The 22,486-nt window shown below is 52.3% G+C and overlaps 1 protein-coding gene across 1 annotated transcript; it reads left to right on the top strand.

Annotated features, from left to right (window-relative positions):
- Positions 1–6,943: 6,943 nt before the first annotated feature.
- LOC6503881 (frizzled-3) lies at positions 6,944–22,083 on the top strand. Its single transcript, XM_001963738.4, has 2 exons — positions 6,944–7,488; positions 20,113–22,083. The coding sequence occupies exons 1-2, from the start codon at positions 7,267–7,269 to the stop codon at positions 21,703–21,705; spliced, it is 1,815 nt and encodes a 604-aa protein (XP_001963774.1). The 5' UTR covers positions 6,944–7,266; the 3' UTR covers positions 21,706–22,083.
- Positions 22,084–22,486: the final 403 nt, after the last annotated feature.

Consider the following 22,486-nt stretch of genomic DNA (forward strand, 5'->3'; position numbering starts at 1 on the left):
CCACTGTAAAAAACCCAGATAGAAATTCAAATATTGATATACAATTCAAAGATTCTTTTTGGGACATGAGGATTACTCCAAGGTGGAACCAAAAAGGTTTCAAAATTGGAGTGCCAACAAACCTATAACAATACTATGGAAAAACAATTCGACCGACTTAATTCAGCAATCAAGAGATGAAAGATATGCAACGGAAACAACAACAGCCCGGGAACAACAGGAATACGAACGGTATACAAAAGAAACTTGAAAGTAAAAACCCTATCATAAAGGAAACTTCCAGACATAAAGTCCCTATAATTACCAACACCCCGAACGTTGTAAATGCATCAAAATTGAGCCGCCCCTCGGGCAATATTTCATGCGGCAGCAGCACTAAAAAACACTAAAAAACGAAAACAAAAAGCGGCCAGGGAAAAAATCAAGGAGCAGCGCCCATGAGACACCCGCCGCCGCCGACGGAGGAGAGAAAGAAAGGGGCGGGGCAGAGGCGTACAATGGGGCAACAAAACGTGCATTCAATTTCCAGCTCAGATCTTGATGCCAGCCCCTCTGCACTGAAATAAAAACTGGCCATTAATCTCGAGGCTTCAGAGGGATGAATGGATCTGCAGAGGCAGTTTCTCCAGGTGCACGCCCTTCCGGCAATATTTTTCGCAATTTGCTTCAATTGAGTTGTCGTCGTCGCTTAGATTTCCTTTCTTCATCGCCGGTGGTGCACCTCTGCCTTGGTTCTCCTTTTGTCTCCAGGCTCTCCAGGTTTTGTCTCCGAGGGAAATTCTTGAATGACTTGTAGTATGACGCCTGGCTCTGTTAGCGACTTTGTATACAAATAGTAGAGATTTCCCAGCCCGGCGTGGCCTGCTCCTCTCCCCTACTCCGCGGCGGAGCAGACACAGGAACTGTGCGCATTAGCCCTCATCATAATGCATAATAACCAAATAACCAAAGATAATTTCGCACACGGAGCACAGCTAAAGAGGGAGCAGGGAGCAGGGAGCAGGGAGCGAGGGCCAAGTCATGTTCCAGTCTCCGGCTGCGTCATCTTCTGAGGGCCAAGAGCTGCCCCGCCTCGGGCCCCGTCTCGGGTAGTGCACTGGAAGAAAGGCAATCAGTGACGAAGGGCACAGACCTCTGAGACTTACCTGCCGAGTATCTAAGAGAAGTAAGAGTTTCTCGCAGTGCCACACGTCTCCCCGTGGTGCCGCTCATATTGCCTTTACAAATTTGCTGTAATGAATATTTCGCAGAAGGCGTAAAGCGATTCTCGGATGGCTGCCGTTTTGCTCCCGCTCCTCGAGCTCCAGCCTTCAGCCTCCAGGCTCCAGTCTCCAGACTCCCCCCCACCTGCAGCTTATAATCTGCGCCGGTTCGCCCGCGAAATGCGGCTTTCGATTTTAGCATACTATTGTCGTATCTGTTTCTGATTCTGTTTCTGTTTTTGAGGGAATGTTTTATGGACTACCTGGAAGAGGGTTAAAAAAACTAGGCGATCGGCTTGAGTCATCAGGCAGGGATGAGTCAGGAGCCTATATTTTAGTCCGCTAATCGGGTGAGCGGTCTCCGGCTCTCGGGCTAATCCCCATCAAGGTGGCGTTCCATTCTCGTAACTCCGATGTGCGGAATAATTCAAGACTCCAGCCCGGGACGGGGAGAAGCAATATAGGTCGGGCAGCATGCATATGTAAGTTTGATCCGAGTGCCCTTGTCCCTCCTTGCCGCGTTCCCGCTCGCAAATTGCATCATAAATTTCAGGTCCCGGCCCGGCGTGGCGCCTCCAGGATTGCGTGTATTTAAATCATTTTTCGCCGCACAGCTTCTGTTTCCGAGGATTCCGGGGCTGCTTTTCATCGCCCAACTCCCTGGCTCCCGCCATCATTAGTCTTTCCTGGGAACCCTCTTTGGTTCATTAGTTCAGTTATTCATTTGTTCAATTATTCATTTGTTCAGTCTCCCATTCGGGCATTCGGGCATTCAGGCATTCGTTCATTCGCCCATTTGATCTTCCGCCGCAGATGATTGCTTCCATTCCGAGTCACAATCCGAGTCGTGGCAGCTGTTCCCGTCCTGTCGGAGCGGATTAGTTCAAATGGCCTTATCACCCGCCGGCTCGGCTCACCGGGCCTGTTATCATTTAATGAACTCCCCAGCTTCCACTTCACATCGACCGGCCAGTCCTGAGCGATCCTGAGCCAGCACCTCGTCCGCCTTATCTTGAGCCGCAGGAAGACCACTCACAGGCCGCAGCTCCGGGCACTGCCTCCACACTGCAGGGCAGTGAGTGGAGGAATATCACTCTACATTTTGAGATGCAATCCTAAGCCTGTCCTTCCCCGCGCCCCAGCTTCTCCCAGAGCAGCCCAGCGACAGTGCAATGTTAATATAGCGATAATCGCGGATCCATCTACTAATTAATTGACTCTTTGTGTTCGTTTCTGACCGGGCTCACTCGCTCTCGTTTGCCACCATCCTCGAGCCCTGGACGCCGGTCCGATAGTAGGATAGATAGCCACTCGGCGGAGCAACTGCCACTCCACCTCCCAGGCCGTCCAGCCGTCCAGCCAGCCGCGCATCTCATCTCTCGCGGCGCTTTCATTTCATTAAAAGCCTGTTTCAATTTTCTGCATTTTAGTGTCTGATGCACTTTGGCATCTCGAGGCAAGGCAATCGCATCCATCGGCCCCACTTCCCAGCTCCCTGGCCCTCCCTCCTGTAGGCCTTTTTTGCCGTTTGCCTTTTGCTTTTGGCTTTAGTCTCAGTCTCGGATTCGGAGCCAGGGACAGAGCCAGAGCCGGCTTTGTGGTCTGGCAACACATATTTGCACTTTGTGAGTCTGTCGCCGGTCCTCTGGTCCCCTGGGCTTCAACCATTTTTTCTTCATCCGCCGAGGATGAGCTCCATCCACAGTCCCCGCTATCAGGGTCTTTAACCCAAGACAGGCACTCATTAAGTTGAAGCCATGCCCAGGATTGCCTTCTATCGAGAAGTATGGAGCAACTCTTTTAAGTTTCAAAGCCCAGACCTTCGGGGCCCTTCTGTCCTCCTGGCCACCAGTGGGTTAATGGTCGCTCCGCGTGTGTTGATAATTTTGACATTTAGTTCTTATCTCGAGTTCATTTCTGTTGAAAATGGAAATTCTGCGCGGTGTCTGGGTAGCTGTGTGTGGGGTCGCTGAATTAGCACCTACACAGGTTCAGGGGGTGTGCCCGCGGCCAGGGACAGGAACAGCGACAGGGACAGGGATAGTGACAGGAAGGAAGGCTGCGCAGCCCACAGCCCACAGCCTGAAGCCCGAAGGGGAGGAGTTTCCCCTCCTGTGACCATGGATCAAAGTTCTTTTTGCTGGGCAACTTTATTAGCACCCCAGTCGGGCTTTCATCTTTCGCCGACAGCTCTCCCTCGACGACCCTTATCTGTTCCAGTCCCCCGTCCTCGGGTATTCCTCCATCCGCCAGCTGCCTGCCCCTACTCTCGTCCCGCCAGGATATGGCAAATTATTTTCGGCTCGCCCCGCCCTCCTCCGCTCCGGCTCTATAGACGAATGTCTAGGGCCGCACAATGGAAGTCATATATTCCCTCTTGCGGGTCTCGCGTCGAGCTTTCCGCATTGGCATTCGGGGTTCTGCAGCTTTATTGCCCGTCCGCGGCTCCATTGTTGTTCCCTCTTACCTGAATTAGCGCCGGGCTCGGTTACGGCTCCTCTCCCCCTCCTTTCCTTCTCTTTCCCCAAGGATCCTCGTCCCAGGCCCCCAAACTCCTTCGATCAGATGCCCGGCTGCGGGCCAATTGAGCAATTACAACCTCTAAACACTCGAATTAGGCACACCCTTCTCCGGAGGACCTCCTCTCCGCCCAATTATTGATTTTGGCCATCCTATCCATCACGTTGCGGCTGCCAACCGACTGACTGTCTCCGGCCAAGGCCCCCAACGGGAGATCTATGTGGCTGCCGTTTAGTGTAACTGAAGTAGCCACTGCCCCCTCCAAGGAGCTCCACTCCGGCTAATCTCTGGCCCCCACTCCCCACTCCCCACTCCCCACTCCCCACCTGGTAACCCTAGACGCTTGTCTGGGCCGCGGCAGTTCACACGGTCCCCCCTGGAGCCGCGCCTCTGGCGAGTCGTTCTTGGCATTGTAATTATCGCATTATTCCTAAGGCTTCTCCAGAGAAGCGATGGGACTGGGGAGTCGGCGGGCGGATTGAATGGCAGGCGGGCGCCAGAGACACAGAGGGTGTACTGTGTCTCTTCGCAATGCACTGTGCTCTGGAAGACTGTACTAGGACTAGGCACAACCGCGTCCTCTCTCTCTGTAGCCCCCCCTCTGTAGAGTTTTCCGCCTCTGTGCTTTCCCGGCTCCGAGATCCGTGAGCCGAGCGGCCAAGAAGATAAATAAAATAAATATTGACGCGCGTCCAATTCGCCAGAGCGAACAGCAAAAAGCAAAAAGCAAAAAGCAGAAATCAGAAAAGCTGAAAGCGGCCAGGCCAGCAGGGAAGGCGGAGGAGGAGCTGGCTGGGGAGTGCTTGGAGATCGGAGGGAAGACAAACATCGTGACTTGGAGCGGCGGCACAACATCAAGCACACTGAATAAAGTACTCAAAACGTATTTAAAAGTACTAAACACAAGTACCAGAGATTAATAAGCGCTTTTGAACTCGGCCGACCAGAAAACTAGTTAATGGCCCACTGGCATAGTGGATCCGCGGCTCTGTGGACCCCGAAAGAGTTGTTGTGGCTGATGTGGGAGGTGGGACATCCCATCCGGCTGGGCGGGCATATCTTTGTCAAGCATCGGGCGGAGTGCATCGGAGGCAGGCATCGGTGGAGGAAAAGCGCAAACAAATCAAAATCAAAGTCACCAGCCAGCAGTCACCAGCCACGACAGCCGATCGCTGGGAAAACCCAAATGGAAAATGGCAAACGGCAAATGAAAATGGGAAAGCGGCGGGGGGAGACGGCGTGGAAAATATGATCGTTTTCCATGTTGACAGCGCTCCACGGCTGGGCGACTCGCCGGCGCTTCCCTTTGAAGATTTCCCCAAAGTGTCGCCTCGGAGCGAGGTTCATCCGCGACGACGGCTGAGAGTGCTCCAACCTCCCCCTGAAGCCACTCTCAGGAAGCTGATGTCTCTGTCGAGAGCTGCTAAGCAGACCCGAGTCGGCAACTCGCCCAGAACACGGCCTCGCCGGAGTGACGAACTCCCAAATTCGAGGCACAAAAGACTCCTATTACCACAATTGGACTAATCGCCTCTGATCCAAAGCGATCCGCACTTACGTGTGTCATCCGAGGGAGCGGGACGGCACCAGCCGATAGGGGCACTTAACAGAAACACTCTCGGAGACCCCGCCACGCCACCCGCCACGGGCACAAAGGAAGCAGCCCGAACCCGAGCCCGAGCCTGAGAGCGTATTGTGTAAACAAAAGACGCGCTGCGGGAGCGGGGTCGGGGAAGCGGGCCAAGTGCAAGTGCTTACATTAGCTATTATGCCCAGACCCTCTCCCGGCCTGGATCCACTCCGTCCCCCGCCCCGGACCGATCTCTTTGATGGTGTTTTTGCGTGCGCATCCATCCGAGCGGGGACATCCCGACTGGCAACTGGCGGATTTCGAGAATCAACAGCACAAAACGAAAACAAACAATGGAGGCCCGGCCCGGATCTTCTTTTTCGGGATCACCCCTGTGTGTGTGTCTCTATGGACCATGCGGGGGATTACCTACGATGGTACTTGAGGGGAGGAGGAGGAGCACTCCAAGCCACACAGCTAGGCCCCGCCTAATTAGGAGCCTGCACTAAATGCCCGCTCTCGGGCCGAGCAGGTGGCTGCCCGGCGATCTAATTCCGGCGATTAGCTCCTAGCTCCACCTACCACTGGGCTGGACACTCACCTGGGCAGGGCGGGGCAGGGCAGGGCAGGGCGGCAGAGATTGGCAGCAATTCGCTCGGATCCAGCAGCACCCAGGGAGAGACCAGAAGCAGCCGCGGGCGCGGTGGGGCAGCGGCGGGCAGAAAATCTTATCTGGCTGCCGGAAATCAAAGCACACATCAAAGATCGCCGATGCCGAAGCCGATGCCGATGCCGTCGTCGCAGTCGACTTCGCTCATCCACCGACAGAGGCAGTGGCCGAGACAGAGGCACAGGCGGGGCGGAGGCAGTGGGGCGGCAGAAGAGGTGCAGCGTGTAGAGGTCGCGGTGTTCAATTGCATCCGCCCCCCGTCCACCCCCTCGGGGCCACAGAAACGGCCCCCACTCCGGGCGGGCCACTGCCACCAGTTTTGTTTGATGTTGCTGTTGCGGTTGGCCGTCGCTGCCGATCGAATTTCTCCATGCCAGCACTGAAAAAAATTTAGAAATATTATAAATAGATATTGGTTTGAAAAAAATATATAATATTTCATCAATTAGGACTTGGACAGGCTCTTATAGTTCTTCAAAAGTAAGATACATGTTTGCTTATTTATTTTTCAACTAATATTTAAAGTATTCTTGGGTTTTTTGGCTCAGTGCACTATTGTGTTAGTATGAGTTCGAATCAAACCTCTGGAATGCCCCACGGTGGAGTCTTCCTCACCTGCCGGCTGACTATTTATGAGATTCTAGAGGAAATCCCTTCCATCAATCTCGAATCTGTTTCTTGAACAGATGCATCAGGATATGGGCAGGATATGGACAGGATATCGATCCATTTAACCTCAAAATATAGTTTATATTCTATAGAATAGCTACCACCTTTGGGAGGTAGGATTAGTAGGACTCATAGGAGAAGGTCCACCTGTTCGGACTAGACCTTCCTTCCTGTTTCATATCCTGGCCTGCAAACCAAGACCCACTTGTTCCTACTAGCCCCTACTGGAAGCCACTCCAGGTAGCCAAGGTGGCCCACCTGAGTCGAACATGTTCGATCGAACGCGTTGCAAGCCGCCAGCCAGAGACTTCGTCGGAGCTCGCCTCGACCCGCTCGATTCAAAACCCAATGCCCCACGCTCGACATCGGACGTTCGGTAGTTCGCCACTCTGACGGGCAAAGCGGCCAAGACTTCGCCTTTTGCCAACTTGGCCGATAGTGTTTCGATCTCTGACTCTGTGAACAAGTGCCTGAACCCACGGAAGAGCTGTCTTCCCCGCGAGACTCGAACTACGCAGAAACTGATCGGAGAACCCGAGAAACAATCTATTTTTTTTCACGTGCTTGTGTCTGATAAACTGCCGGATTCGCCAATACGACTATGATGCTGCCCACACGCACCACCTAATCCAGAGATGCCCACCATGATGCCACTGCTGATCCTCCTGGCCGGCGTCGGCCTAGGCCTCGTCCCGGTCCTGGCCAGCAGTCCCCACCAGAACGGGGGCCAGGCGGCCGGCCCGAACGGATTACAGTGCCAGCGGATTGCCGTTTCCGCCTGCCAGGGACTCGGCTACAACATGACCGCTCTGCCCAACCTGGCGGGTCACACCAACCAGCTGGAGGCTGAGCTGCAGGTAAGGAACTCAGAGAGCTGGCACGTCTTGAGGTGGCAGTGGCGATTCCGGCCTTCCGATAAGCTCCAGTGCAGTGTGGCCCATAAAAACAACTCTCGGCGGCTACGTGCCGAGAGCAGAGCGACTACAGCACACAAGCCTGAGGGGGTTCAGGAGTCCGAACTAGATACCTCCTGATACTACGAGTTTCAAGTCCATGTCTGGGGGGTTCAAGGCAGGCACAATGTGGCTGAAAAGTCACAGCTCTCGCGGAGAGTGCGAATTGTGAATGGCGGGTACGTGGCCAGAGGACCGGGGCCGTGGCGGCAGCTCATCAAAGATCCCAGCCCGGCCCTCCCTCCCACATGGTGTGTCTGCGGCTGCCGCCGATGCAAGATAAGCAGAAACCCAAACCCGGCAACCAGCAACGTAAATAAATAAAAATTACTAGAGGGGAGGGGGCTGGCTAATTGCATTTTAAGCTGCGAGCACCACTTACTTAGTAGTTTCTGTTGATCAACTGCCCCGATATGGAGCCGGGCTGCGGACTTTCGCTGCGGAGACCGAACTGGAGCAGTATGGAGATTCCAATAATTTTATTCATAATGCGGAGGTTCGAGCCCCATCCGTTTCTGTTTCTGTTTCTTTTTATCTCGGCCCTGAGAACCCCTCCGACCCGTCGACCCGCCGACCCGCCTCGGGCCTTTCTCGGGCGGGTACCTCCCGCTGTCTCCGATTGTACATTCGAACGTGGAGTCGGGGGGTTCCATTTCCATTTCCATTAGCAGCGCTCTGGGAAACAAGCCGAGGCGGCAGGCAAATGGTGAAGGTTCCCCCGACCCATGGCCCTAGGCACCAGGCACTAGACACTAGGCACTATCTAGATAAAACCTACAAGTCGCAGCAGACACTTACGCGCTGTTATCACTCGGGAGGAGTGCAGGGAACGACATTTAATTGCTTTTCAATTAGGGGAGCGGCCCTGGGGTCTCCCACACACGGGTTTCGGCTGGAAAGTAGTGAGTACTATTACTTAGAATGATGTTTCCATACCGTCCTGCACGGCAGTGCGTGACAAGCGACTGTGGAGGAGGGCGGGTCGTCGGGGAAATGGGCTGGCTATTTTGTGGAAATCTCCGCGGCAGAGATCGCTGGCCGGGAAGACCTGCCAGTCGGTGTGCTGGCGACAAAGAGAGAACAAAATAAATGGCCGGGAAGAAAGAGCTGCCGCTGCGAGGAGAATCTGCACTCGGAGAAACCGAGGAGCTCTAGTGCGTGGCATGGGCCAGGTAGAGGGTCTACCTGGCTCGGCGCAGTGCAGGCCAGAGCGTCAGTGGCGGCTTAGTGTGTGTGCCCAGGCTGGTCCATTAACACCTTTCCTCGCTCGTCGGTCTTCGGTCTCCTTTGAGCGTGTCTTGCATTTCATGCCCATGCCCGCTTTGGGATGAAAGAGCCGCAGACGTCGATGTGTCGATGCAAAGTGCGGAGAACGTGGGCCGGAGATGGTGGAGTTGGCGGGTTTCTAGCCAAGACTTGCAGCTAGGGCTCTGGGCTACACAGTCTACTTTCTAGCAAGAGGCACTCATAGAAACGAGGACACTGCTGACTAATTTTGTTCTTTGGATCTAATAGTGTTTTGTGTCCCACTTCTAGAGGTTCTCCTGCCAGCACTGGCATTAGGCAGGAAACTCTGGCGACAGGAGCTGACCATAGATAGAGGCCAGGCCGCATTCGACTCTTTATCGGGCCGCAGTCTTGGAGGCCCCCACCCCACCTCCATCTCTCCATCCATTTCTGGCCTCGGCCGGGCTTCTATTATTTCTTTTGGGGCGTTTACTGAGCGCGGAGCCGCCTACTTTGTTATATCGTGGCGCTGGGGAAACGCTCCGAAATGCATTGTCCGACCCGGGCGGGTTTCTGGCTTCCCGGCCACGTTTTGTTTATGCGAGCCACAGCGAGCTGGACGGCCGGCGAGCCAGCGTGCCTCAAGTGGCAATAAAAACGAAAGCAGCCTCCCCCCGCCGCCGAATCGAATCGGAAGCACCCAAAACAGATCAAAGGCAGCCCAGTCCGGGTCCGGGCACTGTAGCTGTTCGGAAATCAAAAGAATTCGGCAGCGGCGGCCGTAAAAGAGCAGCATCAGCAGCCATCAAAGGCGAGTGTGCGGACTCTATTTACATAACGATCGAGGAACCGATAACAAAGTGCCCGGGATCACATGGCATCCACATCAAAGCCGGCCAGAGGGGAAGTTTACGCTTCGAAGTGGGCCATGGGAAGTTCATATCCTGGATTATTGTTTCATGAACTCATAGAACTCATGAACTCATAGAGGTTCCTGGGCCTAGTCCCGCTTAGGGACCTAGTAGTGGCTCTAATCTGAAGGCAAATGAGCGCCTCTCCCTCACCCGCACTGGTGATATGAGTGCAGGCACTTCTGCGATGCTTATCTGGGAACAAAAGTCCCCCCGGGGCGCACTTTCAATTAATTTGCTTGTAATTGTCGCTTGACGAGCACTTTGTCGGCACTTGCCCGCACCACTCCGCATCGCACCGCACCGCACCGCCCACTTGACAAACAGCACACAGCGAGGGAGCAAACAAACCAAACGACAAACGACAAACTACAGACGACAAACTGACAAAATGATAGCCCTCGGGAAATGCACTTTCGGTGTTCCCTCCGCTGGACACGCTAGAGGAGTAGGAGACCACGCTGCGTATGAGCTATGCTCGAGTGGTTCATATCGCCCTCGCTGATAAAGTCGGGTTCTTGGCTAAATGCGTGGCAATTAGACTTTCGGAAAGCCAAGAAACCAAATTCACATTCTCCGAAAGACAAGTCCCACTGGCAAGACTCCCTCCGCCGCCCAGAACTGGCGACGAGGGCTGCGCCGTTTTATGTAAAGTAATTGTAAATATTTGAGCAAGGCATTAGGCGGACGGAAAGTGACGGAGAGACGGAGTCCGAGAGCCGGGCCACAAGCCCACTAAGCCTCGCACCTCGTCACCTCAGCACCGCCCCGTCCCACCTGCAGCTAAAAAAAAAAAGGCAAATAAACATCAGACAAGGCCGCGGAGCATAGATGGCAACCATAAAGCAACCACGACGGCGACAATAAAATTGTTTGATTTTGAAAATCAGAACCCATTAAGATTGCTCAGCAACCAGTTCCAGCTCTCCCGCCTCTTGGGGGGCGGGCTGTGATAAAAGCTAACCGGGCTAGCGGGCTGTAGCCGTGGTGCCTGATGCCGTGATGCCGTGATGCCTTGCTGGCTTGCTGCCCAAAGGAATGCCGTAAAACCCACTTTTTATGGCAATTGCCGGCGGCTTATCGCTCGCCAAAGGCCTGTATCGGCCCGGAGCGTATATATAGCCCATGACTTAACCTTAGGCGGGCCAGGGAATATCAATCCGATATCACACTATCTATATCTGCCACATTTGATTAAAGAAATGACTCGCACCTCGGAACGGAACAGGGTCGGAGCAACTGATCCCCAGAGGCTCTCCGAGTCGAAGGCGCTTTTATCTTTGGCTCTTTGGTTTCGACAAATTTCAATAGGCCGAGGCCTGTGTGTCTCTAATCCAGGGTCTCAAGGTGTCATCGGGTTCTCCCACGTCGCCCGTCAGTATATCTTGCATTATAAATTCCCATTTTGGTCGCCAGCAGTTCCGATAAATAGGAACAACAACTAATGTGTTTGCCCGGCCCGGGGCTATCAGCGAAAATCATAAAGAGGTCTGTTCCGACGAGGAGAGTGGAGTGGAGAAAAAAGAGTTCATCCGCCGGGCGGTGCTGATAAGGAAAGTAACCCAGAGCCCGCTTATCAGGGAGCGCCAGACACGCTGAGGTCCACTGGCCTAGACGGCCTAGCCGGCCGGCTACCTGGTTTACGTTCCTCGTTCCTCGCCCTAGACAGCTAGAGAGGGAAGGCAGAACGCTCTGTTTGCATTGTAATTACGGCAAGACGAGGCGAGGCACTGGGGCACGAGGGGCGATGAGAAAGCCATACCCATCTACCCACCAGGGCGGCATTTGAAACGACTTGGCTCGGCGCTGATAATGTCAAATACGGGGGCCGGCAACACAGCTAATGTACAAAAAATATAGCAAAAAATAATAAATGCCGCTGGCATTGTTTTTTGTTGACTGGGAACTGACTTTGAAGTCCGGCGAATGGCGGACATAACTCAAGTGAGCTTTTTTCGCTGGAATTTTTTTCGGCCGGCCACAATCCACACAATCCGTCGCCATAATGATGGGTCAGCCAGCCAGTCAGTCAGTTGCAATGTTGACGAAAACAATTTGACAGCAAAGAGCAGGAGGAGGAGAGTGAGCCGCGGCTTAAAAGTAAAAACAAAAAAAGTCAGTCCAGAGCCAGAGCCAGAGCCAGAGCCGGGCCAGCAACAATTAGTTCATTCTTCGGCCGCTTCCTTCTTCCTTTCCCCTTCTGCCTTTCCTCTCTTTTCTGTTTTTGTTGGCTTGGCCTGGCTTGGCATCTTTTTTTGGTGGATGCTTCTGGCAAACACGCAAAAAATGCCGCAACGTTTTTCAAATGCCTGCCCCACCGAGGAGTGGGGAGCGAACCAAGGGGGCTGTGGCAAGCGGGGCTGGGGGCAGGAATGTCGGAGAGTCGGCCAGATGAAGAGAGAGATCTGATCCAAGGGCGGACACCTGCAAGTCGAAGGGCTCATACTCTACTGCAGTCATTGTGTATTTAATTAATGAGTTTAATTGCGATCCCCACTACCAAGTCCTTCAGATAGCTTTAGATCTTCAGCGCCATTGGGGCACTGGGCGGCCATGATATTTCACTAGGTGGCAACGCCATAACTCACACGAAAGCCGTGCAGGCTTGCAGGATTAGGTTGCTCTTAAGGTTTTAAATACTAAGTTTAAGTTCCAATACTTACATGGGATTACTCGAGGTCCAAATCCCAAATGTTTCCAGTCCTAGCAGTTATGATGGTTGGTAGTTGAATCCTATTGGTTCAGAGAGTCACCGACATGGCCGCCGCACAGCCCGGCAGCCATCATGGCATGTCTTGGCCATAAGTTCTGGTTTCCGGCACTACCTGAAAAGGAAAATAGGTTTTATTTATTTATATAACTATATATTAACTCTTTCGACTGAAGTCAGGACTAGATCTAAACGAGAAGATTTCCGACAAACCGAAGGACGAAGATCGCAGAAACAGGGAGAAAGCGAATGGCGCAGGAGAAGAGCGTAGTGTTGGTAAACTTGCGAGAAAAGCTATTTAAGCGACAGTTATTATCGACAATCGTTATCGAATTTGAAATCATGAATTACTGAGAAGCTTAAAATATTATTTCATGGTTTTAATTGAAGGGACTTAAAGGAAAAGGGTCTATGAAGGTGAATCATGAAATACAAAAGAAAACTATATGGAAATAAAACAGATTAGTTCCTTTTACTTGTAACATCTTTTCATCACTAAAATATACCTAAAATTATAGATCCTGATACAAAGATGGATAAAATAGGTCTTGGAATGAAGAAACCCTAAGAAAGAGTAAGGAACACGAGAAAAAGAAACCTAAACCTGCGGCTGGGAGAGATGAGCTCCAGCAGCAGCAGGTTTGTGTCTTGAGTCTCTTGTCTTGCTTTTGTTTTTTTATTGTTTGTTGTTGCTGCTGTGTCTTTTTGCATCAGCGGCAGGATGTTGGAAGTTGGTTGATCTTCTTCTTGTGTTGGAGCTGGTGCTGTTGCTGGTGCTGGTGCTGGTGGTGTTGTTGTTGCTGCGCGTAATTACATGGCAATTAAGTTAATTGAACTGCGCGCCTGCGCTCGCGTGAATTGGCCCCACTGTGGGATATACTTAATATCTCTCAAAAATCCAAAACGAACAGCAGAAAGGGCAGGAATGAGGCGAAACAGCTGCAGCAGCAGCAGCAACAGCAGCAGCAGCAGCCTGTAAGCGGTACTGGCCACATAATTTGCGTTGTAAGTTGCGTGTAGAACCTGTGGCTGAAACGGCAGCTCATTTCGGGTAATCCAGCCTGACAAAATGTCAGCGAGGCGGACGACGGCAGCGCATACATTATCCCAGTCGGCTCCCAGGCCCATACAATGGCAGGCGACTGTCAGTAAACCCGCCAAACATGTCCCAATTGTTTTGCCAACCGCGGGCCCCAGAACCGGGCCCAATTGCACCGCCAAGTGTCCGGTGGTGGGCCTTTGAGTGCCTGCGCCGCAGATCGCAGATTATCTAACTTTGGAGCGGATCGGCACAATCTGCAGCATTGATTTAGATATATATTCCCCGGGAATTGTAAACAATTATTGGCAGCGAGCACTCGGGAGATCTGTAACTCTCGACTCCCGCGGATCTCGCAGCCAGTCCCCGACTGGCCCATTACTCTAATAGACGGACGACTTATGCAAAAGGTATCCACTTCTGTGGCCGCTGCTGTGGCGGGGATGCGGCTGCTTTGGTGCATTCCTCTGGACTGCAGCTTCCTGCTCCGGCTCCAGCTCCTGCTCCTGCTCCTGGATAGCTGCTCCGGGAACCAGGCCTTTGAATGACAATCGTCGCCAGTCAAAATGTCAATTAATTGTGAGACGACAGTCGTATGTCGTCGGCATTTGGCTGACAGTTCTGTCTACAGTCTACTGTCTACTGCCTCGGGGCTGCAGTCTTCTGGCTACTGTCTTCTGGGCACTGTCTTCTGGGCACTGTCTTCGGGCCGCTGGCTTAGTGCAAAAATGCAGCCAGCTATCGCCGCCGTTTGATTCGATCCGTATCTGTATCTAAGCTAGGGTCGGCTAATTAAGAATGCAAAATGTATCTTTGCATCTGCCGCCTTGGAGCTGATGTCATGGAGCAGCTTTTGTTTCATATTTTGTGTCTGTTTTTTTTGGGCGTTTCGACGATTTATCATCGCATCGTTGTCGCCACGGGACGGCGTCCTAATTATGCAAATTACCCAAACAGAAAAATATCTGCGATTGAGACAGAAACCGAAATCGCAGAAAACACAAAACAAAAAGCTGCGCCGTCTAATGAAAATGCCCGCTCGCTAATTGCAAACGCTTTCGTAGCAAATTAAATCAATTGACTTTGAAGTCGGGCCGCCAGTGGGTCTGCCGCGCCAAACCGCAGTATATATACTATATAGCTGCCATATGGATCGGCATCAGAGCGTGCACAGCTGTCAGTTCGAGTCTCCGGTCCAGGCAGCTAAATCAAACAGAGTCTCACTATCCGTGGGATTGGAATTGGGATTGGGATAGCGACTGAGTAGTTACTCTACCGTCGTGTGCTATGTGGGTTCTCAGCTCTGGGAGAGGCATCTGCGAAAGCTGTGACTTAACTTTTCGGCAAACCTCCTGGGGAAGTCGTGCAACGCATCTCAAAGATACGGCAAAACCGCAAACGGTTCGAGATGAAACACCGCCGTCTCTCGAGAGGCCCCGGGTCTCTTGACTTTGAGCCACCAAGTGGTGTGTCAAGAGAGGCCTCACTGTCGTATCTATGGGCTATGGGATGGCTGTTTCGTATGCCGCCTCACGAGTGTGTCGGTCCGCGGCCTGTCGCGGCACTTGTCACTCCGACAGGCGGCAAATTGTTTGAGACCAGAGCCAAATCAGCGAATCGGCGAATCAGCAGCCACTGTCCACTGTCCACTGTCCAGTGTCCAGTGAAGCGTGCCGGCTAGAGATGCATCTGGCAGATACGGACACCGCCAGGATCTCGAGTGTCTCTTCGGCGACGTTGAAAGGACTCGGACGTCCAGCGGGGACAGCTCCAGTCGGCGGCAATCTGGAGTTATCTAACGTCTGGCCAGCGACTCCCATAACTCGGACCATTAGCAGTTCGATGCCCAGGGCCCTCGAGTCGCCAGCCTGCATGCCACATGGCTGTCGTGGGCAGTGTGCTGCCGGCGTAGAGAATTATAAATTAATCCATTATGTAGATTATACAGATGTCTGAACGCATTAAGTGTCCCGCGAGCGAGAGGGCAGGGCGGGGCTCCAGAGGACCCCATCCCATCCGATCCGATCCAATCCGATCCGATCCGATCCGATCCGATCCAGTCCGATTCGACCCGGGTCCGTGGACACTAAGCGTTGTTAATGAATGAACACAGTCGGGTTTGGAGCTGCCGCGATTCGTTGCAGGTTCCTTGCATCTTTTGGGGAAGTATCTCAGGAGCGAAGGGCTGGCCTTCTGCAGAGCTGGCATAGGTTTTGGCATCTGGGAACCCTCCCCCCTTCCTTTTCCCCCCGAAACACAATATATTCAAAGCCGAAATACCGCTGAGCCATTTTGTTTCTCTGTTTCTTGCCGGCCCGAGATCATTAATCAAAATTGTACAATCATTAAGTCCGCGTTTAGGCCGAGAGGTGTCAACCGGCCATTGTTGTTGCTGTTCTGGGCCTTGTAATTGAATTGTGAACACGGCAGAGGTGGCGTGGTGGCGGGCGGGGGAGCCCCTCGAATAACTCAAACTGAAACAAAATTAAATGTTTCTTCGGCGGGCCAGCCAGTCTCTGTCCGAAAAAAGTGTGAACCGAGCTGCCAAAGAAACCCCGTCCGAAAAAAATACAAAAATTAAAAGAAATAGCCGCGAGTCGAACCCGAACGAAGCAGAAGAAGAAGAAAAAACCCCAAAAACCGAAACGAAAAGTGGTTGGTGGGCGGAGGGAGGCGGAGGGGCATCCAGCCGCCAAACGAAGTTTTTTAAGTAAATTAAGCAGAACTTTTTGATTTTTATGAGCGAGGCGACTCGAAAGTCATTCGAATTTTGAAAAAATAAAACAGAATAAATATTGGAGCTGGAAATGGGCCTATGGGCCGACTGGCCCTGTCAGCAACAATAATTATTTTTGTGCTGCGACCAAAGCGAATTTGTCGCCTTTGTCGGGTGGACTGCGAGGCGCGGCGAATCGCCAGCTCTTCGACTTGGCTCTGGCGGGGCTCCACCAAAAAAGGCCACAGAGAGCCTTAAAAAATCGGTAAACAAAATCGGAGGAGAGGAGGAACTCGAAAAAATGCTCAAAGCGTTGCAGATTGCATTCGCTGCGGAGAGCGATGGGGCGATGGGGTGATGGGGCGGGGGAGGAGCGGAAGGAGGGGGCGGTTCTGGCCATCATTATGACCAGGTATGATGATGATCACGGCCAGGCAGTGCCCTTTTGCATTAATAATACATTTTAGACACTTGGCTCGGCTGTGGCCCGAAACCCAAGCCCCAATCGAGCCACAGTGGAGGGCAGAAGCAAGTGCTTCTTAAAAAAATGTCTATAAATCAAAATTAAGACTTGAACATTAAATTTAACAGTAAATGGCACAGAGTCCTTGGCTCGAAACACTGTCCAAGACTCTTCGGGACCCACTGTATGCCCCAAAAGCCAGTTCTCGCCAATGATCATCGCAGTGTCTTCCGCACTGCCCCATCATCCTCATGATGATGATGGGGAAGGTTCACTTGCCGGCTGCATCATTAAATTATTATTGCTGGCAGCTATTTTTCAGAGCGGGATGGAAGGCGAAACAAAAGCTACAAAAATTGGAAATCGCGTGTCTAATGCTCCATTCGAGATGCCCGCCGGTTGCTCCATCGCTCGGTTCTTGGGCTCCAGCTCCAGCTCCATCTCCAGCTTCGGCCCTATGTTGCTTCCCCCCTTTTGATGCCATTTCGCCTAATGTGGCTTAATTATACAACGGCGGCCACAATTCGGTTACTGTTGGCCAACAAAAGCGAAAAAAGAAACCGAAAAGGCCGCAGAGCCCCACCGACTGGCTAACCATCAAATCCATGTCAAAAGTCCCGCTCTGGGAGCCTCTCGGTCCCCTCGGACATCCCGCCGATCTCCGAGATGCGAAGATGCCGCAGATACCGGCTATCAAGAGGAGTCCCGGCCCGGCATCTTTCCTGAGAAAACGTATCTCGATAATTTGATGCAGCTTTTTGTGATCCTGTTCCTCTTATCCGCTTCATTTTCTGTCTGCCCCACAGCGCTGCCCCTGTTGTTGTCCTGGTTTGTGCCCCTCCTGGCTGCCCTCCGCTGACTCGTCTAAAATTCCACAAACCCATAAATGTTGATGTGTCTGGTTCGTCATCCTCGTCAGAGTCGGCTTTTTGTGTCACGGACAATGGGGACCTGGCGCAGGCTACACAAAAAATAGATCATCGGATCGAAGGTCTGATTAAAGATACTTTTTAGACAAAGTATCTACAAGTCCTTTCCCATGCAGTTCTGCAATCTATTAGCCACTATCTCTAGAAATCCGTCAAGTCTAAGACTCCAAGTCCACTCCAATTTCTCTCCGTGTGGTTGCGTTTCTTGCGAGGATTAATTCCGCATCCGCCAAGGGGAATGTGGGCTTCATTTGAAGTTATTAGATGGCATGGCCAGTAATTGACAATTAATTGCAGCCGGGGACTGTAAATGGAAATGGAATGAACCCCTAACTGGCCAGCAGCGGCGTTTCTCTTTTCAGTTCGCTTCCATACATTTTTCCATGTGTGAAGTCTGACGCAAGTTTTCACACCCGGCAGTCGGCACCAATACGTGTGAGTCTGCTAATGGAAAATAAACAATCTCCGCCGAAGACTGAAGTGGAATATTCAATCGATTCGCTTTTTATTCCATCCAAGCCCCTTCGGAGAAGCATTACCCCATGAGCCCACACTATGTCCATATCGTGGCCAATATCCAGCCGATCCTTGAACGGAATACCGTTTTAGAATCGTGGATCGATTCTCCATTAAAATGCATTAAAATCGGGGAGGCGATTTTTTTTTCCTTTTTTTTCAAAATTTTCTGATGGACCCCCTTGAAAAATGGGGACATCCGCCAAAACCCACATTTGGCCTCTTTCGGAGCCTGTATTTTGGCCAATATCCACCCGATCCTTGAAAGGAATACCGTTTTGGAATCCTGGATCGATTCTCTATTAAACTGCATTAAAATCTGGGAGGCGATTTTTTTTCCTTTTTTTCAAAATTTTCTGATGGACCCCCTTGGAAAAAGGGAACATCCGCCAAAACCCACATTTGGCCTCTTCCGAGGACTTTATCTTGGCCAATATCCACCCGATCCTTGAAAGGAATACCGTTTTGGAATCCTGGATCGATTCTCTATTAAACTGCATTAAAATCGGGGAGGCGATTTTTTTTTCCTTTTTTTTCAAAATTTTCTGATGGACCCCCTTGAAAAATGGGGACATCCGCCAAAACCCACTTTTGGCCTCTTCCGAGGACTGTATCTTGGCCAATATCCTGCCGATCCTTAAACGAAATACCGTTTTGGAATCGTGGATCGATTCTCCATTAAAATGCATTAAAATCGGGGAGGCGATTTTTTTTCAAAATTTTCTGATGGACCCCCTTGAAAAATGGGGACATCCGCCAAAACCCACATTTGGCCTCTTTCGAGGCCCGTATCTTGGCCAATATCCAGCCGATCCTTGAAAGGAATACCGTTTTGGAATCGTGGATCGATTCTCTATTAAACTGCTTTAAAATCTGGGAGGCGAATTTTTTTCCTTTTTTTCAAAATTTTCTGATGGACCCCCTTGAAAAATGGGGACTTCCGCCAAAACCCACATATGGCCCTTTGCGAGGGCAGTACCTTGGCCAATATCCACCGGATCCTTGAACGGGATATCTTTATAAATGTTGAGATTTAATTGCTAATGCTGAAAAGCATTCGGAAACATCTGCCCCCAACAGCCAAAGTATATCGCAGGTCGTAGCGCCCTCGTCAAAGTCCGTGGGCTGGAAAAAGGCAACACAAATCGCCGGCATTAGCATTAGCATTACACGATCTAATTTTGCAATTTCCAGCTAATTTAATATCAGGCATTAGCCGGTGTAAACAAAAACTGCAATTGTGTGGCTCAATTGTTGCAAATGGCCGGCATTTGTTAAATTAACTTTGTTGCTGGTGGCGTGTCGGCGGAACAACAAAGCGAGTGAAAATACGAAACAAAGGCCGACTGTTTGACTAAGTTTTTATTGCATTTTTATTAGATAAAATTATAGACATCAGAGGCGGCGGCACAACAATGGCAAGCCGGCACAACACAACCCGGTGGTGTGAAAAAGAATGCGAATTCGTATTATTCAGAATCGTAATCTTGCCGCGCACCTGCACAGATAGAAAAAAGAGTGCCTGTCTTAAGATACAAGATTCGTGGGGCGGATACTATTGTTTAAGTTTAGAGGAGATCAGATCAAAAATGTATATAAAAAATATAATTTCTTAATTTAGAGGCCTCTTAATTACACCATTTGAGAAGCGAGGAGGAGGGCGATTTTAATTTGAATTATTTCTTGATGGGATTTTGAGTTCTTTAATTTCTTCGAGTGTTTGTTTATTTTCTTCCTATTTGCTGTCGGACAGCGAATTTCGAGCTAATTATTCGGCGGCAGCTCCTTTCAAGTTCCGCCGATACAATTAAATAGTGTTAATTGATAAAAACTGGAGAATCATTCGCTATTTACGGGTTGGCTGGCGGATGTTGTGCACGTGCCTGGTGCTTTGGGAGAAGCTGATTTCACGGAACTACTTCGGGTTGGGGCACTTATACATCTCACTTTTAAGATTAAGAGGCTATTCTTCCACAATTTGTTTACTGATTTGTTTTCGAAACGATTCTCCTTCCAGATCGCCAAGCTGCTTCCTTTGATCGAGTCCGGGTGCTCCCCACGCGCCCGCTTCCTGCTCTGCTCCGCCCTGTTCCCGCTCTGCACCCCAGACGTGCCCCGCCCCATCACCGCCTGCAAGTCCTTGTGCACGACCGTGCGGGGGGAGTGCGCCGCCAGCTCCGCCGCGGACCTGATGGAGCTGTGGCCCTCGTTCCTCAACTGCGAGGTCCTGCCCCAGCCGGAGAAGCACGAGCTGTGCATGCAGATTTCCGAGGAGCTGCCCGCTCAAGGGGGACTGGCCGAAGGAGGAGGCTCCTCCACCCAGAGTCCGGCAGCCGCCGCGGAGCGCCACCCGGAGCTGAGTCCACCACCGTCCATGTACCGCTTCTGGAAGAATGCGCCACAGGGATCGGGCCAGAGCTCGGGCGGGAACGGAGTACTGTGCCCCCAGAACTTCAGCGCAAATCCTTTGAACCCGGAGCTCTGCCTGCCGCAGTGCCAGCGGGACGCCTTCCACACCACGGCCCAGAAGAAGCTGACCGAGAGCCTGATCCTGGGCCTCTCCGCCGTCTGCTTCGTCCTCACCCTGTTCGCGCTGGTGACCTTCTGGGCAGAGCCCACCCGGTTCGGCTACCCGGAGCGACCGGTGCTCTTCCTCTGCCTGTGCTACAACCTGTTCAGCGTCTGCTACCTGGAGAGGATCGTGTTCCACAACCAGGCCCGCAGCCTGGCGGCGCAGATGCAGGACGTGCCCCGGCTGCGGCAGGGCTGCCTCCTCACCCCGCCCTGCCTGGCCTCCTACATCACCACCTCGTATCTGAGCCTGTGCGCCGCCAGCTGGTGGCTCATCTTCGCGCTCTGCTTCTACCTCTCCTCCCACAAGAAGTGGTCCAGCGAAGCCCTGGAGAAGCGTTCCGGCCTCTTCCACGTCCTAGCCTGGGTGCCACCCCTGGCACCGCCCATCGCCGCCCTGCTCCTAGAGCGGGTGCGTCCCAGTGAGCTCACCGGCATGTGCACGGCACCGGGATTCGTGGAGCTGCCCGCCCTGGTTCTGCTCCTGCTGGGACTCTACTTCACTTTGCGGGCCTCCCGCTCCCTGCTCTCCCTGCAGCAGCAGCTACAGCCCACCTTGGCGCTGGCCCACCACCGCTTCGGCCAGATCCGGAAGCGGTTCGTCCTCTTTTCGCTGCTCTACTTCGCGCCCACGGCCGCCGGGGTGATCGCCGCCCTGTGCGAGCGCTACGTGGACTCCGTGCCCGGCTGCTCCACGCCGGAGGACTGTGCCTCGCCGGCTCCGCTCAGCGCCTGGCCGGCCCTGGTCAGGATCTTCTTCCAGCTGGTGGGCGGCACCCTCACTGGGCTGTGGGTGTGGTCGCGGAAGACCTGCGAGAGCTACCGGAGCCGCCTGGGAGCGCCGGGCTGCACGCAGACGTGCCCAGCCCACAAGTCGGCAGGGGCGCTCCCCAAGAAGCATCTCTACACCAGTGGGAAGTCCACGGGTGGTCTGGTGGGAGGAGGAGGCGGAGGTAGTGCCTCCTCCACGGCGCCCCTCTACGCCGGCATCAGTTTCCACAACGTCCCGGTCTACAATCCGAACCAGTCGAGGGTCTAGAACTAATAGTAGTAGTACTGAGAGGGGATCTAGGTCCGGATCCTGGCTCTCCGTACTCCCAGCCCGAATGTACATACAATCTTGATCCCACAAGGCTTTAAGCTCTGATCTAAGTCCATGGTGACTCCATGTACGCCTAGTTGTAAGCTCAGAAATATTCAATAAAACCGAAATGTGTTAGTAGTTTTAGAGATCCCCCGAACCCCAGTTCCCAGTTTTTTTTTAATATTAATTATTAACTAAATATTAGTAGTTGCCTAGTTTACTCAAGTGTACATAGTTTTTTTTCGAAAGCTAGTGTCTAATGAATTAGTTCTAAGCTCGGATACAATTTGATTGAAAGTGTAAATAAAACAAAGTAACTTAATTGAGTGGAAAGGAAGTGTGTTTCAATGTCGTCCCCGGGATTCTCACGATGTCCCCGAAGTCGGGACCCCATCCCCCATGGGTTAATGATGCGAAAGTAGCTCCGACAAGAGTGATTGCAAAAAAGCTAAAGACGGAGGGCAGCAGGGCAGGCGGAGGAGAGGAGGAAATTGCCGCGAATTCGTTTAATTGCAACAAAAAGGCTAAATTGTTGCTATTGTCCCCGGCCGGAGCCACGGCAATTAGAAGGAAAATGGCTAATGACAGAGCCCGGCAGCGCTCCGCGGGTGCGCCAGGCCACAGTGCCACCTGTACCCAGTCCCCCACCTGTGGCCAACGGCCACCTTTCTACCCTCAGCCTGTCCGGCCCTCGGAGAGTGTCGCACAGTTTATGGGAACGACTCTGTCGGCTGTG

This window comes from Drosophila ananassae, chromosome XL (assembly GCF_017639315.1).
Source record: "Drosophila ananassae strain 14024-0371.13 chromosome XL, ASM1763931v2, whole genome shotgun sequence".
In the NCBI taxonomy this organism is placed as follows: domain Eukaryota; kingdom Metazoa; phylum Arthropoda; class Insecta; order Diptera; family Drosophilidae; genus Drosophila; species Drosophila ananassae.